The sequence below is a fragment of the Lycium barbarum genome, chromosome 6, assembly GCF_019175385.1.
Source record: "Lycium barbarum isolate Lr01 chromosome 6, ASM1917538v2, whole genome shotgun sequence".
NCBI classification, from domain to species: Eukaryota; Viridiplantae; Streptophyta; class Magnoliopsida; order Solanales; family Solanaceae; genus Lycium; species Lycium barbarum.
The window spans coordinates 135,030,243-135,046,239 of NC_083342.1; the positions used below are offsets into that span (position 1 = coordinate 135,030,243).

At 37.8% G+C, this 15,997-nt stretch overlaps 1 protein-coding gene across 1 annotated transcript; it reads right to left on the reverse strand.

Annotated features, from left to right (window-relative positions):
* Window positions 1-3,300: 3,300 nt before the first annotated feature.
* On the reverse strand, window positions 3,301-3,929 carry LOC132599259 (auxin-induced protein 15A-like). The gene has a single exon (XM_060312551.1). It carries the CDS (start codon window positions 3,705-3,707, stop codon window positions 3,456-3,458), a length of 252 nt encoding a protein of 83 aa, XP_060168534.1. The 5' UTR covers window positions 3,708-3,929; the 3' UTR covers window positions 3,301-3,455.
* Window positions 3,930-15,997: the final 12,068 nt, after the last annotated feature.

Consider the following 15,997-nt stretch of genomic DNA (forward strand, 5'->3'; position numbering starts at 1 on the left):
CCAACATAACATTTCCAAGCTACTCAAATATCCAACAAGATCTATGGACTATACCAATAGTATGTTAAGTCGTACTAATTTTATGTAAACAAGTTATAGGTGTCTGAAACCAATTAAAGCTGAGCATAAGCGAGTGTCAATGAACTCCCAAGGGTTATACTAAATTCATTCAGTGGTACATAATGACACATTTAGAACAGAGAGAGAGTGGTAAACCATAATCAATAATGCAGGATTCAAAGGGTAAACAAGACAGAGATAAGATTTGTTGTTCATGATCACATAGAGAAACTCAAAACAGTATACAAATACTTATTTGGCAAAATCATGACCTTTGAGATTAAAACCTTAGCTATATTAGACAAAGAACCCTCTGGTTGAACATAAAGGCAAAAAAAAAATGTTCATTGAGAGACTAAAACATGTCAGCCTTATGCAAAGCAGTTCCAGGCAGCTTCTAGGCCCAATCCGACAGAAATAGGTTCAAATAGTTATGTTTAAGCCCTTTCAGTGCTATTTCAAGTTTAGTGTGCATATAAGGATTCCATATAACCCATGTTTAAACTTTTACTTTGCCATTTATTTTGGACTTAAAATATTCAAGAATCATTCAATGATGAACTAGTATAATGCTGGACTAATCAGATGTCTATGAGTCCCTTTTTTTAAACAAAATACAGATGGTAAGATTGAACTAGTGATGACACTAAATGGTTGTAGCCTTTTAACACAGCATTTCTTAAGTCATATCCCTATATTTGATTAAACCCCATTCTGTATATATAACACCTAACTGTGAGACCACACTTTGAACTTGGGAAGAGTAATTTCAGCTAATGACATTAGCATTTGAAGGAAGACATGGTGTTCTGCTTTATACCTTTAAACACGGCATTCATACTAACAGTTAGAATTAAACAGACCCAATTGATTAGTCCTAAGCATAAACAATGTGCTTGAATACCTACTCACCAACTGAAACCAAACAAATTTATAGATATATGCTAAACTAATTAGACGAAACAAGAATGACAAACATGCGATTCCATACTTAGAATTTAATCTAAACATCAAAAATATGAAAACACATGTTAGAACAAGATCACAACAATAAAAATCATAACATGTATCTAAACCAATCTAATAGCAACAATGAGCACAGATTTGAAGAAAATGGTAACAAGAAGGCATCATAACATGATTTTCTATACTAACGGAATTCTAATGGAACAATAAGTCGAAATAGAGTCGAATTTCACCTGTTTGTGGTGCAGTGAAGTGGGTGTCGATGGTCACGAATCTACTCGAACTCGAAGAACCCGATTAAAGTGACAAAGTTTCCAACCAACAAATAGAGTAATCGTTGGCTATTCTTTTTGGAGACAGGCTATATTTGATGATTAAACTTGTGTTTTGTAGAGAATTTTTGGTTTCAGATCCTTTTCTTTTTTTTTTATTGTCGGTTTCTTGCTAAATCAAATCCTCTTTGTTTTAAAACCCCCCTTTCAATTGAGTAATTTCGTTATTTATAGAGTTGGGAATGAAGAGGAGCGTATGAGAGAGAGGAAGCGGGGAACAGGCGTGGGGAAATGATGAGTGGAAAGGAACGTGGGCGTGGGAGACAGCAGTATGGTGGAAGTTGCAGGGAGAACGTGAGGGAGACAGGGAAGAGTGGGAGCAGAGGCGTGAAGAGAGAAGGAGAGAGGGAGAAGTGAGGGAGGCGGAAGTGAGAAAGGGTGAGGGGGTGTGTGGGAGCGGTGGTGAGGATGGGAGAAAGAAAAGGGATAGGGTTTTGGTTAAAGGGGAAAGGGTTGGGCTGAACCGGGTAAGGGATAATATTTGGGCTGGACCGGGTAAGGGAAAATATTTGGGCTGGACCGGTCGTTGGATGAATAGTGAGCTGAAAAACGTGGGTTGTTTATTTGGGTAGGGAAATAATATGGTATTTTTATTTCAGGTCATTAATTTGGCTGAAAATTGTTGATCCTTCCTTCTCTGTTTTTGGGCTTCCAATTTAATAACTGGTATAATATATATTATGTAAAGACAATAAATAATTAATATGTAAAATAAATATTTTGCAAAGTGTTGTCTTGTAATTAATTTAACGAGTCCAAACCCGAAAAAATAAAATGATGACGAATCATCTAAAATTTGTAGTAAAGTAATACTTATAATGTTAAAAATAAAAGTAGTGATATTAATAGTAGTAGCAATAAAATATTGTGAAAAATAAAGTATTTAGCTCGTCAGTAAATTTGGAAACCCTAAGTAAATTAAATAAAAGTGGGACAAAATTGGGTGTCAACAATGGTCCTGTCGTCCAACTAATTGACATGATTATTTAATTCAGCTCATATAAGTTCAACTGTTCAAGAACACTAGGTCCTACCTTTTTCTCAAACATTGAACAAAGGGTCTCTCATAATCAAATCCATAAATATTGCTGGTGCCTTATGATGATTTCTAGGAATAAAACATACCCCAGATGCAAACTATGTGTCCAAAAAATATATAAGAAAAAAAAGGTCAATAATATGTAAGATTTCACTGGTGGAGAGGCGTTTGTTGCACTGTGGATTGACATTAGCACATGAAGTGTCACATGGTTTTGCTGCCCAACTCATTGTCAAGTATATATGATCTTAATCATTGCTCTTGAATATCACCAGACCCCAGTGTTTTTCTTGAAATATAGAGAACACAAGATCTTTAGAAATCAAATTGATAATAATAAGTAATTGTCTTGATATGATTCAGGTCTGGACCACTTGGTCTGCAGTTAGAAATAAATTTACTGCAATGTCTGACAACTTGTATTAACAACTTTCCGGATTAGAATAACCTGTGATATCGCAACAAAATTTGAAAAATGTTTCCAAATAGTAGATAATAGAAATGTTTACTGGCTATCAGCATGTCTGTGTCTAAGTTTTGAAAATCTCCATCTAATTATGAGTCCGTCAAAACCTTATCACTGCCAGACATTTGAGTTCATATTCAAGAAAATTATAGACATATATATATTTATTAACAGTTAATTACTTTGCATCCATGTTCTATTGTGTTTAGTTGCACAAGTACTTCCAGAATGCTGCAGATCTAGTACATGTTGAGTTATACTTCACCGTATGATGGCCACTACTAAGTGCATCTAACTTCATTTGAAACCGCCAAGTGTAATTATCAGTTTACCAATTGAATGTCATTCTGATATGCAAACCATGAGAGTTGAGCAAAAGTTTTCTATTGAAATGAATTGATTACATCAATATATGGAATACAATGGAACGATAGAAGTAAAATGGTTCATTACTTCAATTTCTATTGAAGTAGCAAAAAATGTGTCCCAAGTCTACCTAGTGTTTCTTCTAACTCTGAACTTTACACAGTGGAGATCCTGATTTACAACTCTACAAAATTGTGTAAGCAAAAAATGGGGACTGGTTTCCTTCTCACTTCCTCAAGCGAGATGTGAGATCATTGAACAAATCCTCACTACGGGGAATAGTCACACCACCCATTGGATGGTTGAAGACAAATTCTTCCTCAGCTTGACTAAGAAAATCTTGAAATGAAGGTTTGCTCAAGAATGATATTGGGATCACAAATCTCTTCTTCTGATTCTCCCCAACATACACAGCAAAGTGACCCTTGGGAACATCTCTAGTTGTGGAAGACATCTTGATCATACGAAGAATAGCCATGATCTTTTAGTTACAGTTGAGAAAAGCAAAGAATTACTAAAGAACTCAAAGCAGAGGAAGCTTTGAATACTTTGAAGTTTGTTGAGAGCTGTGGTGGTAGATACCTCTTTGAATATGCTTATATAGGCAATGGCAACTCATTCAGCACTGCTGATATGTGTTGAATAGGAATTTATGGGCACCAGCAGAAGACAATGGCACTGAAGTATCACATGTTTTGCCTTCCAAATATTAATACTTTGGACTATTAGTTCAAGAACAATAGGCCCTACCTCATTTTGAAACTCAGAACAAAGCATTAATCATTGTATAATTTTTTAGAAGACGTCCAGTGTGTCCTTAAGGAAATTAAATCGAGCTTAATTCCTTCTTGTTATGTATAGCAGGTAAGCATTAATCATTGTACAATTTAACATATTGTTCTTCTTAGGACGCGTTATTATAATCATTTACATTTGTTTGACAACTTGTTTGACTTTATTTGATGAATTATTTGCTACATGACTTACTTGACTCTATGTGATCATGACTTTACCTAGATAGGCTGTGAGACTGACATCATTTGCACTTTATGTTTCTTTTATTCCCAAAAGAGTTGATTCGTGTTGACGCTCGATGGCTGACCATCCTTACATCACAAGGTCAAAAACGTCATCGTTACCTGAACGTAGTTGGGCTGTTCAAGGAAATGAAATTACTATGTCTGATCCGGCCACACCTATTTCAACTGGTGTGGAAAACATCGTGATCTCTGGTGATCCCCCTGAGACTTCCGAACACGGAACTACTATTCAACGTGATGAACATATCGCCCGCCTGACTCAAGAAATTAAGGATCTACGTGGAGAACTGAATCGGGTTAGGGACTTGACCAATTTATCTATCACACTCCAAAGTCCGCCTCCTGAACCTAGAAATACTGCACCAAACCCACCTCGTTTCCCATCACTCGAATCTCCAGTTCCTGAGCATTTTCCTCCACAAAACAATGCACCTACCAACAACAACTTACCTCCGATCACCCCCGCAAATCCACCAAATCCATCATCCGCCTATACTCCCCCACAAAGTCAACCACCCACTTACACTAACTATACTCCTCCAAAAAATCAACCACCCACTTACACTAACTATACTCCTCCACAAAATCAACCACCCACCTACACTACCTATGCTACTCATAATCCACCACCCGTCAACCCACCAAGTCAATCGCTAGTTCGCACTCCCTATGTTCCTTTACCCACCAACACTAATCCACTACCCACAACCACTCCTCTAAACCCACCAAATCAACCACCTACAAACACCACTTATAACACACCACCTCCGGTCCAAAACACTCCCACCGTCCAAACTTATCCAACCCAGCATATAGAAGGGGGACATTTTGTCACTCCAAAAGCGCAATATGTTCCTCCAGTATGTGCCGCAAAAACACAAGCCTTTACCAACCCAGTAACGGTCAGGTTCCAACCCGAGGTGGATCAATACGAGGAAATGGAAAAAGAAGCAAAAGCAAGGGCAGACGATATGTTGCTAAAAGAGATTCACATTCTCAAAGAACCAATGAGAAACCTTCAAGTTGCTAGGGGAACTAAGAGTGTAGAATATGAGGATCTCTGTGTTCAGCCTGACATCGATTTACCCGTAGGCTACAAACCTCTGAAATTTGATACATTCAATGGAACAGGCGATCCTCATACACACTTAAGGGCTTATTGCGACAAACTGGTTGGAGTAGCAAGAGACCGGAATATAAGGATGAAGCTCTTCATAAGAAGCTTATCTGGTGAGGCTCTTACCTGGTATACACAACAAGACGTCCACAAGTGGCGTGGTTGGAGTGACATGGCGCAAGACTTTATGGACAGATTCAGTTTTAACACCGATATCACGCCAGATAGAGTCTACATGACTAAGATGAAGACTCCCAGCGAATCATGGACGGAGTACAAGTCCAATTATTCAGAGTCTCTCCTAGTTCGGCACCTCGTGTGGTAGGTGTCTCGTTGTTGTGAGTAGTTATAGCAGTAATCTTCATGTGTGTTTGCCTTTGGATTGTTCCCACGGGAGCGACAAAAGTTGATGACATGCCCCTTTCCATTCTTTCAATTGACGTAATAACTTCTTTCAAACTTTGGCATCTTTGTGAGCAGGTAAAGGATTGTTGACCACATTAGGCTTAGCTCCAGTGAGCTGGACTACTCCTTCCTTAATCAGGGTTTCGATTTTGTTTTTAAGCCCATAGCAATCTTCAGTGGCGTGCCCAGCAACTCCAGAATGGTATGCACAGCGCTTGGAACCATCAAACCATTTTGGGATAGGATCGGGAATTTTTCCTTCAATCGGTTGTATTACGCCTGCTGCTTTCATTCTTTCAAACAATTGAGCCAAGGGTTCAGCGAACCGAGTGTAATTACGGGTGTTTTTGATGTCAGGGTTTGGACGGGTTCTGGGTGTAGCATGTGGTCGATTTTGATAAGTGGGAGCTTGAACAGATTGGTATGGATGTGGGTTTGGATGCGGAGGTGCTCGGGGTTGGTAGTAATTTGCTTGGGCGTTGTAGACAGGGTAAGGAGATAGTGGAGCTTGGTAGGGTTCAGTGTAGTGGTAAGGGTAGAAAGGTTGGTGTGGGTGGTTAAAGTATGTAATGGCTTGGCTCGGCTTATGCCCTTGGACGTTCATGACTGCAGCGACATCTTCCTTCTTCTTTTTAACCCCGCCGATAGAACCAGATTGAATAGCTCACGGAATGTCTCAGTAGACTTCTTGGTTAACTTAGTCATGTAGACTCTATCTGGCGTGATATCGGTGTTAAAACCGAATCTGTCCATAAAGTCTTGTGCCATGTCACTCCAACCACGCCACTTGTGGACGTCTTGTTGTGTATAACAGGTAAGAGCCTCACCAGATAAGCTTCTTATGAAAAGCTTCATCCTTATGTTCTGGTCTCTTCCTACTCCAACCAGTTTGTCGCAATACGAGGAAATGGAAAAAGAAGCAAAAGCAAGGGCAGACGATATGTTGCTAAAAGAGATTCACATTCTCAAAGAAGCAGTGAGAAACCTTCAAGTTGCTAGGGGTACTAAGAATGTAGAATACGAGGATCTCTGTGTTCAGCCTGACATCGATTTACCCGTAGGCTACAAACCTCCGAAATTTGATACATTCAATGGAACAGGCGATCCTCATACACACTTAAGGGCTTATTGCGACAAACTGGTTGGAGTAGGAAGAGACCAGAACATAAGGATGAAGCTCTTCATAAGAAGCTTATCTGGTGAGGCTCTTACCTGGTATACACAACAAGACGTCCACAAGTGGCGTGGTTGGAGTGACATGGCGCAAGACTTTATGGACAAATTCAGTTTTAACACCGATATCACGCCAGATAGAGTCTACATGACTAAGTTAACCAAGAAGTCAACTGAGACGTTCCGTGAGTATGCGTTACGCTGGAGGTCAGAAGCGGCCAGGGTTCAACCTCCGATAAATGATAGAGAAATGACTGCTACCTTCATTGAATGCCAGGCTGGCGTATTTTATGAGAAAATGATAGGTATGATGGGACAAAAATTCACAGAAGTTATCCGAATGGGAGAAGCCTTAGAAGAAGGAATCAAATCGGGGAAAATTCAGGATCTTATTGCTTTACAAGCAATAAACAAAGCTATTCAATCTGGTTCTATCGGCGGGGTTAAAAAGAAGAAGGAAGATGTCGCTGCAGTCATGAACGTCCAAGGGCATAAGCCGAGCCAAGCCATTACATACTTTAACCACCCACAACAACCTTTCTACCCTTACCACTACACTGAACCCTACCAAGCTCCACTATCTCCTTACCCTGTCTACAACGCCCAAGCAAATTACTACCAACCCCGAGCACCTCCACATCCAAACCCACATCCATACCAATCTGTTCAAGCTCCCACTTATCAAAATCGACCACATGCTACACCCAGAACCCGTCCAAACCCTGACACCAAAAACACCCGTAATTACACTCGGTTCGCTGAACCCTTGGCTCAATTGTTTGAAAGAATGAAAGCAGCAGGCGTAATAAACCGATTGAAGGAAAAATTCCCGATCCTATCCCAAAATGGTTTGATGGTTCCAAGCGCTGTGCATACCATTCTGGAGTTGCTGGGCACGCCACTGAAGATTGCTATGGGCTTAAAAACAAAATCGAAGCCCTGATTAAGGAAGGAGTAGTCCAGCTCACTGAAGCTAAGCCCAATGTGGTCAACAATCCTTTACCTGCTCACGAAGATGCCAAAGTTTGAAAGAAGTTATTACGTCAATTGGAAGAATGGAAAGGGGTATGTCATCAACTTTTGTCGCTCCCGTGGGAACAATCCAAAGGCAAACGCACATGAAGATTACTGCTACAACTACTCACAACAACGAGACACCTACCACACGAGGTGCCGAACTAGGAGAGACACTGAAGAATTGGACTTGTACTCCGTCCATGATTCGCTGGGAGTCTTGGTAGTTTGAACATGTAGTGAAGTTGTTTTTTAAATTGAGGCTTGAATCACGCGCAAAACTTTTGTTGCTTTGCTTCATCTTTTGGAAACTTAATCGCAAAATCTATTAATGCATTTCTGATTTTCCTTAAACGTCTATTATTGCTATTTTTTTATTTTATTTATCAAATCTGCCAACTCTATGATTATGACATAAGATGAAGACAACATACATCCTCGAGAGAGTAACAAATAAAAACAAGAGGACAAGACAAGAACCCACTCGGAAGAAATCGAAATAGCCGATAGATAATAACATAAGCCTGAAAGTTAGCAATTCAAGAAGAAATCAAGGACGACATTAGGTTAGACAGCCTAGTTTGCAACCTTTCCTTTAATACAGTACGAACTACGTTCCGACCTGATTCCCATGGGGGGATACGTAGGCAGCCCACATAGGGTTCGGTTGCACTATAACAGAAAATCAAAAATCATTAACAAAGTACGAACTACGTTCCGACCTGATTCCTGTGGTGGGATACGTAGACAGCCCACATAGGGTTCATTATAACAGCAAATAAAAAATAAAAAAAAAAAAAGCTTATACAAGGAGAGCTACACATGGCTGGATTCCCTCGGCGGGATTCGTAGACTATCAACATACAGGTCCGTCACACTTAGATAAAAATCCAACAAATCTTTTACCATTTATATAATAGAACTACGCTGACCTGATTCCCTTGGTGGGATACGTAGGCAATCCACATCGGGTTCGGTCCCTTTATTAGAAAACTTCAGACCATTTTATGTACTTATGAACTACGTTCTGACCTGATTCCCTTGGAGAGATACGTAGGCAACCTATATAAGGTTCGGTCACACCACAACATAAATTTAGCATACCCTTCTGAACCCAAAACTGGGGCATATTTTGAAAAGAAATAGACAAAAGAACGGTTGGACATTGACAAGTTTAAGGCTACCAGACAGGAAATAGTATAGACAAATGACTTTTCAATTGTTTCAGAAGTGTCACAATCTGAAGTGGGCAGAAATATTTTACCACTTACATACATATATTTACATATATATCTTTCCTTACATACATACATTTACATATACATATTTCAGAACTTATATACATATAGTTACATTTCCTTATACACATACTTACATACATACCTTTCAAATGAAACATTTTCTTTCAATTGTTTCACTACTGTTCATCTACCAAGGCTTGAACGGAGATCACAAGATCCAAACAAACAAGTCGAATAGAGCGCCAACAACGTCAAGCTTCGAGACAACACGAATCAACTTCCCCCTCCCAAACTAAGAATTTTTCTTTGAGTGCAGGAATTAAAAGACCGCGAGATCAACAGTCAAGTCTATCAATCATTGCCAAAAAGCATCATTTGGCTCATTATGGCCTCGCCTCAAAAGCCAAACGGCTTTACTTCCAACTTTATCTTTAATTTTATCACAATAACTTTATATACCTGTTTTGTAGGTTGACGAAATTGAAGGCGAATTAAATCAGGATCACATGTCATTAGTTCGGCCTATCACAACACCATCAAACATCATCAGCCAAACGGCTATTCTATCACTTTACTCCATACTTTATCAATTATTTTATCATTCACTTTATCTACTTTAACCACTTTACCCTGAACTTTACAGGAATCAACATTAAGTCTCCGAAGACAACCGGAGGCATCATTGGGCTATTCAGCCTCTTCCAAACGGCTACACCATCACTTTACTTTACCAATTACTTTATCATTCACTTTACCAATTTTAATGACTTTATCCTGAACTTTGCAGGGATTATCATTAAGTCTCCGAAGACAACCGGGGGCATCATTCGGCTACACAGCCTCATATGCATAAGCCAGACGGCTACACTATGACTTTACTCTCTACTTTATCATTCACTTTACCAACTCTAACGATTTTACCCTGAACTTTACAGGAATTATCATTAAGCCTCCAAAGACAACCGGAGACATCATCCACTTTACGACTTTACCCCGGACTGTACGGGAATTTTCATCAAATCTCCAAAGACAACTGGAGATATCATATCATTGAGTCCCGACAACAACCGGAGACATTACATGGCTACACGACCTCATCTGCATAAGCCAAACGGCTACACTTTTACTTTACTCTTTACTTTATCACTTTACTTCATCATCCACTTTACCTACTTTAACTACTTTACCTTAAATTCCGCAGACATCATTTATCATCGAGTCCCAGAAGACAGTCGGAGGCCTTACTACTATCATTTTCAACCGCAACTAGAGATATTATTACATCCTCGGCATACGCATCACACATTCATTCAAGTTCCTGAAGACAATCAGAGACAACATTGGCCACACTGCCTCATTATAAGCCACACGGCTTCATCTTCATTCCCGCACTAATATTTACTATCATTTTACACTCCTTATAATTTTACACTCTCAACTTTATTACTAATTTTGACATGAATTTCAGTTTTGGCCGAAAGTACAATCCGCAGAGACGTAACACAAACGTGGAACTTTATCTTACGCAGTGAACTGGGGCAAATACGCTGAAGAGGAATATCAAACTCGTAAGCAAAGGTCACGGATCTACTCTCGAACTCGACTCCGCCTATGTCCACAAACATGTGATACGAAGGTTATCCAAAAATCTTCTTTCATATACACCGCCAAGACTCTACTCAATCAACTCTTTTCATAAATCTCGTATCCTTTTCTATATCCCAGTGTCTCCATAACTCAACACTGGGGCATTTTTTGGAGAATTTACATCGTGTCTAGTAGAGTCCTACTTATAGGTATGTTGCGCGCCACATGTATAATTAGGAGCCTATAAACATACGGTCCATTCTCAAACAGTGTCGTCATCTGTCTTCGACTCGCGAGGATACAAATGACATCTCATCCAACATATTTTCAAATCATTAACACCTCTCAATACTCCGTCAATCTTCGCTTCCCAACATCCTAATCTCACCATAATTCCTTCTGCCCTCATAATATTTTCCACCAATTCTCCTAACCCATATTTTTCTCAAGTCTGTATTTTTTGGTCGGAACAAAATTGGCTACTACGTCAACTTCTTCGCCCGAAGACTCTTACATCGTCTCCGGTCGAAGAGGGGCATCTGTTGACACCCAATTTTGTCCCTCATTTATTTAATTTTATTTACTCGGGTTTCTAAATTTATTGACGAGCTAAATACTTTGTTTTCACTATTTTTTTACTGCTACAACTATTAATATCGCTACTTTTATTTTCAACATTACGAGTATTACTTTATCACAAATTTCAAAAGGGTTCGTCATCACTTTATTTTCATTAAATTAATTATACTTTATCAAGTCCTTTATTTTCTACATATAAATCACTAATTATCATAGTATACATTGTACTTGTTATTTAGTTAAAAGCCCAAGAACAATTAAAATAAAGATGGAAGGATACATATTTTCGGACCAATATTTAAGCCCAAATCAGTTCATTACCCATTAACTCAGCCAGCCCAACGACCAGACCAGCCCATACCCATTACCCGACCCGGCCCACTACCTAAATTAAAACCCTAAACTATTTAATCCCTAACCCTTTTCAGCCGCCTCTCTCACTCTTTTCTCCACCGTCGCACCCCCTACCCTTCCTCTCTCCCACGCTCCTTCCACTTCCCTCTGTCCCCCACTCCTTCTCTCATACGCTCCTCTCTTTCTTCAATATAAATGAAACCCTATAAATACAAAAAGGGGGAAAGGATTATTCAGTGTCTGAGGGGGGGACTGAACGTTTTCGAAGAAAAAGGAATCCCTACTCTCTGTTTTTTTTTTATATCTGGTTCAATTCATCGAAAACACGGATTGGTGATACATGAGCAATTTCTATCAAAGTCTTGAATTTTTCTCTTTTTAAAAAAAATCTGATCTTGAACCCTTTAAATCGGAAAATACTGTTGTGGAATTATGAGATTTGTGACGAAAATTTAAGTTCTTGAAGATTCGATTAACTTTCGTCGTTGTTCGGCAAAGAACTTTAACTGCGACAGAACCATTTTAATTTTCGAGTCAAGTTTCGGGTCTATTCATAACGAGAGAGTAGATTCGACGACCTCGACACCCCAGTTCATTGCGCACAAAACAGGTAAACCTCGATACATTTATTACTTCTAGTTTTTAGTTTCTGCTTTAGTTAAATTTTAGCTGATTCTGCTATTTTCTAGTTATGTAGTTTCTTTGTCGTCATGTTATTTCTTTGATGTTTGGGAGTTGTTAGGATAGAATATTAATTGCTAAAATGAATTTGAAAGACGTACGCTGTAGTTTGGATGTTTAGATTGAATTTCCAGGACTTAGAACCTATTTAGAGCCGAATATACATAGGATATACAGCGGGCTATTGAGGTAAGAAGAAGGTATACATTCGATATACATATGATATACACACCGTGGTGTGTATATCTTAGGTATATTGTGTATGTGGTTAAAACAAATCAACACTGAACCATCTCCATAATTGTCTTTCATCCGTAAGTCTAAGTTTTCTGATTTGATTAATGCTAATATGAAACAGTGGCAGTGAGTATTGGTTGTTTGTTCTTCTGTGATTTGGAGGATTGCTACTGCATATGTTTTGTACCAATAAAGTCCTGAGACTGGATTAAATCACTGAAAGTTTAATTCAGTCCTGTCTGTTATGTTTAAGTGTCTGACAAATATTAGTTTGATATCGTGACCTGAGCATGAGGTTAAGGTGTTAGTTTGTGTGTTGTTTTGGTCTGTCTGTGTCGCGTTGAATCTGTGATTAAGTGTGCAGTGTTAATTTCCAACTCTTCATGACATAACACTCTTTAAAAATTTGCTCATGATAGTTCTCTTTTGTGTCTGTTGATGCTTGTCGAAGGAATCTAGCACATATAAAAGGATTAGAAAACAATGTTCAAGTTTGGTGTGTTTATTCTGAGAGCCTAATTTAGACTATGATGGACTGATCTTTTTATGCGCCATATGGCTCTCCCCTGCTGCCTCCTCTCCATGATTCATATTTGTTTTATTTCAAACTGTACCTGAATTCGCAGTACATCATTTTCCTTTTTAAAAAAAATTAGTCTAAACTTGGCCAAACTTGTATTCCATTTGTCTGCCAGCTCTGTATGTAATGTCCATGCCTGCTATGTCCTTATAACTATGTAATCCATTTGAAGTGGTTTAAGGGCAAATAAGGATGATTGTCTCTACATGTAACTGCTTATTATTAGTTTCTAGATTCTGAATATCGTGTGTATCATTCGAGCTCTGTCTTGTTTATTAGAAATCTGGAATTAATTAAGCATGGTTGAACTTTACGAATTTAGATATTTAATTTCGTTTCAACTTTCAACATGTATGCGAAGTACGACTTCCGGTTACCCTGTTCTGTTTTCATCTCCATATTTTGTTAAATATGTCCATTTACAAATATGAATATCCTTGTTGAATGTGGTTGTTTTTGTATGAATTGATGTTGAGTTAACTGATCCAGTTTGCTTTCCATGTGGACTGAAGTCATTACAAAGCAACTATATTTTAAAAGAATGAAAATGACAAGTATAAACCATGCAATTATTTGTGTAAAGAATGTCGGTTAAGTTTCCTTTACTACATTACCTATTAAGCATACAGTTTCAAAATGCCCCTTGCCTTATGATTGATTCATTTTGTTTACGTTTTCAATATTACATGAATCATTTTTTTTCTTATCGTTTGAATCCCTCCTTGTCTTTTAATTTTTTTTCTGTGTTTGTTTGTTCGTTTTGTCTTGCTGCGCTACCTTGGGCTGTGAAATTTGCCTTTTAGCCATTCTCCACCTTACTTACGGTCATGAACTGCCCTACAATTGATTTTCTATGTTTAGCATAGTCGATCGATTGGAATATTTTCAGTACATTTATAATTGTTTAAACTTTGTTAAGGCAGTGAGGTTGTATATCTATATACTTCAATATACACAAGCATATGTATAGCTTACTAATTTGTTTTGAGTTTATGTTCTACATGTTTAACCTTATTCATTCATTAGATACTAATTCTTTCTTTCGTTTTTATGCATGACCTCCGCATACGAGTCCGAGGTACCCGTCCTCCTCCGTATTCGGTGTTGGGCTAAAAGCCCAACAAAATCCTCCTCTCGAGTCAGCCCCATCCGCAGCCAAGAAATCAAAAAAAGAATTCTGGGCCGAGGCCCATAACAGTGGCTGCAAACAGAAAGTGGGCTGAGCCCATTTAAATCATTTTACTTTTTATTTTATTTTCTTTGTGCAATTAATATGTAATTACATGACTAACATTTTACTTGTTTTATTTGTTTAGATTAGGCGAACCTTAGCGAATTTAGTCGGGTTGGTTTTTAGTAAATGGGTAGGAAGAACTAATATTTAATTGCATAATGCCATTTTCTCCTTTTATATTAAATTATCTATAGTACTTATAATATTTATCTATATCAAAATAATTGATCTTCAAGAGCGTAAAGCCATGAACACGTATTTTTAATTATATTCCTACTATATTGGGAATCTTAAGGTATTACTGATATACAAATATGAACTCGAATACATTTTATAAACAACTCTTCGGGTTTAAATCAAACACGTACATTTTTAGCTATAGTTAATAAACATGATAAAAAAAAGGGGAGAAGGAAGATTCCATCTCGTCCGTACTCTTAAAACAAAATTAGTTAATGCCTCCCAGAGTTATTTTAATTATGTTTTAAAGCGCTACATATTCCGTGCTCCTTCAGTTCATAACTAAACTCTTTTTTTTATACAAATTATTATTTTTATACAAGTTCTATTTTAAATAGCATTCTCACATGGTTATCTACAACTTTAGTCATATTTACAAAGCTATTTTCTTTCCTATAATACTATATTTACACTTAGCCTAACTAATCATAAGTCCGGTCCGTTAACCATTGTTAATGGGTCTTAAAGGGTGCCTAATACCTTCCCTTTAGACTAATTGAACCCTTACCTAGAATCTTAAGTTTCGTAGACTTAAAACGGAGTTAACTTTTAAAATAACTTTAATAAACTTTAGGTATCCTAATTCACCGTAAATAATTAGGTGGCGACTCCTTAACATAAACAAAAAATAGGAATCACCAATATGTCGTACTTCTACTTTAACCCAGTTAAAATGAGGTATGACAGCTTCTAAATTTCAGAATCTGCTTTGTTTAGTTTTCAGTTTCAGGTTAAAATAATTTTTCGAATACAGGTTGATAACATGAAAGACACAAGCACATAAAGGATCATATGGCTTTACCTTCAATTTTCTTTTGTGCAGTACTTATAATGCAATGTCTTAGGAAATTAAGCAAAGCTCTTTCGCCTTCACAATTTCCTATTTTAGTAAGTAACACAACAAAGTAACTGATTATCGTCAAGTTTGAGCCACTTTAGACATCACTTGATTCTGCCTCATAATTGTTAGCAAACCACGGGACTCGAGAGTAAGGAATCATAAGGAGAAAAAAAACACCAAAGCTAACTGAATGGAACCATCAAGTGGAAAAAGATTCAATACTTTCAATATATTTGAAGTACAAAAAAAGTAAAGAGTCATTCATCTCTTTGACATGAATAGCAATCGGGTTTGTTAATATAAGTTCACTAATCTGCCTAGTCAGAATGTCCCTCAATCTAACATCAACTACAGTTTTCTCTAACCCCTCAACTGTACAGATCTAGTAAATGCTGAGTTATACTTCACCATATGATAGCCACTACCAATTGAAGCTAACTTCATT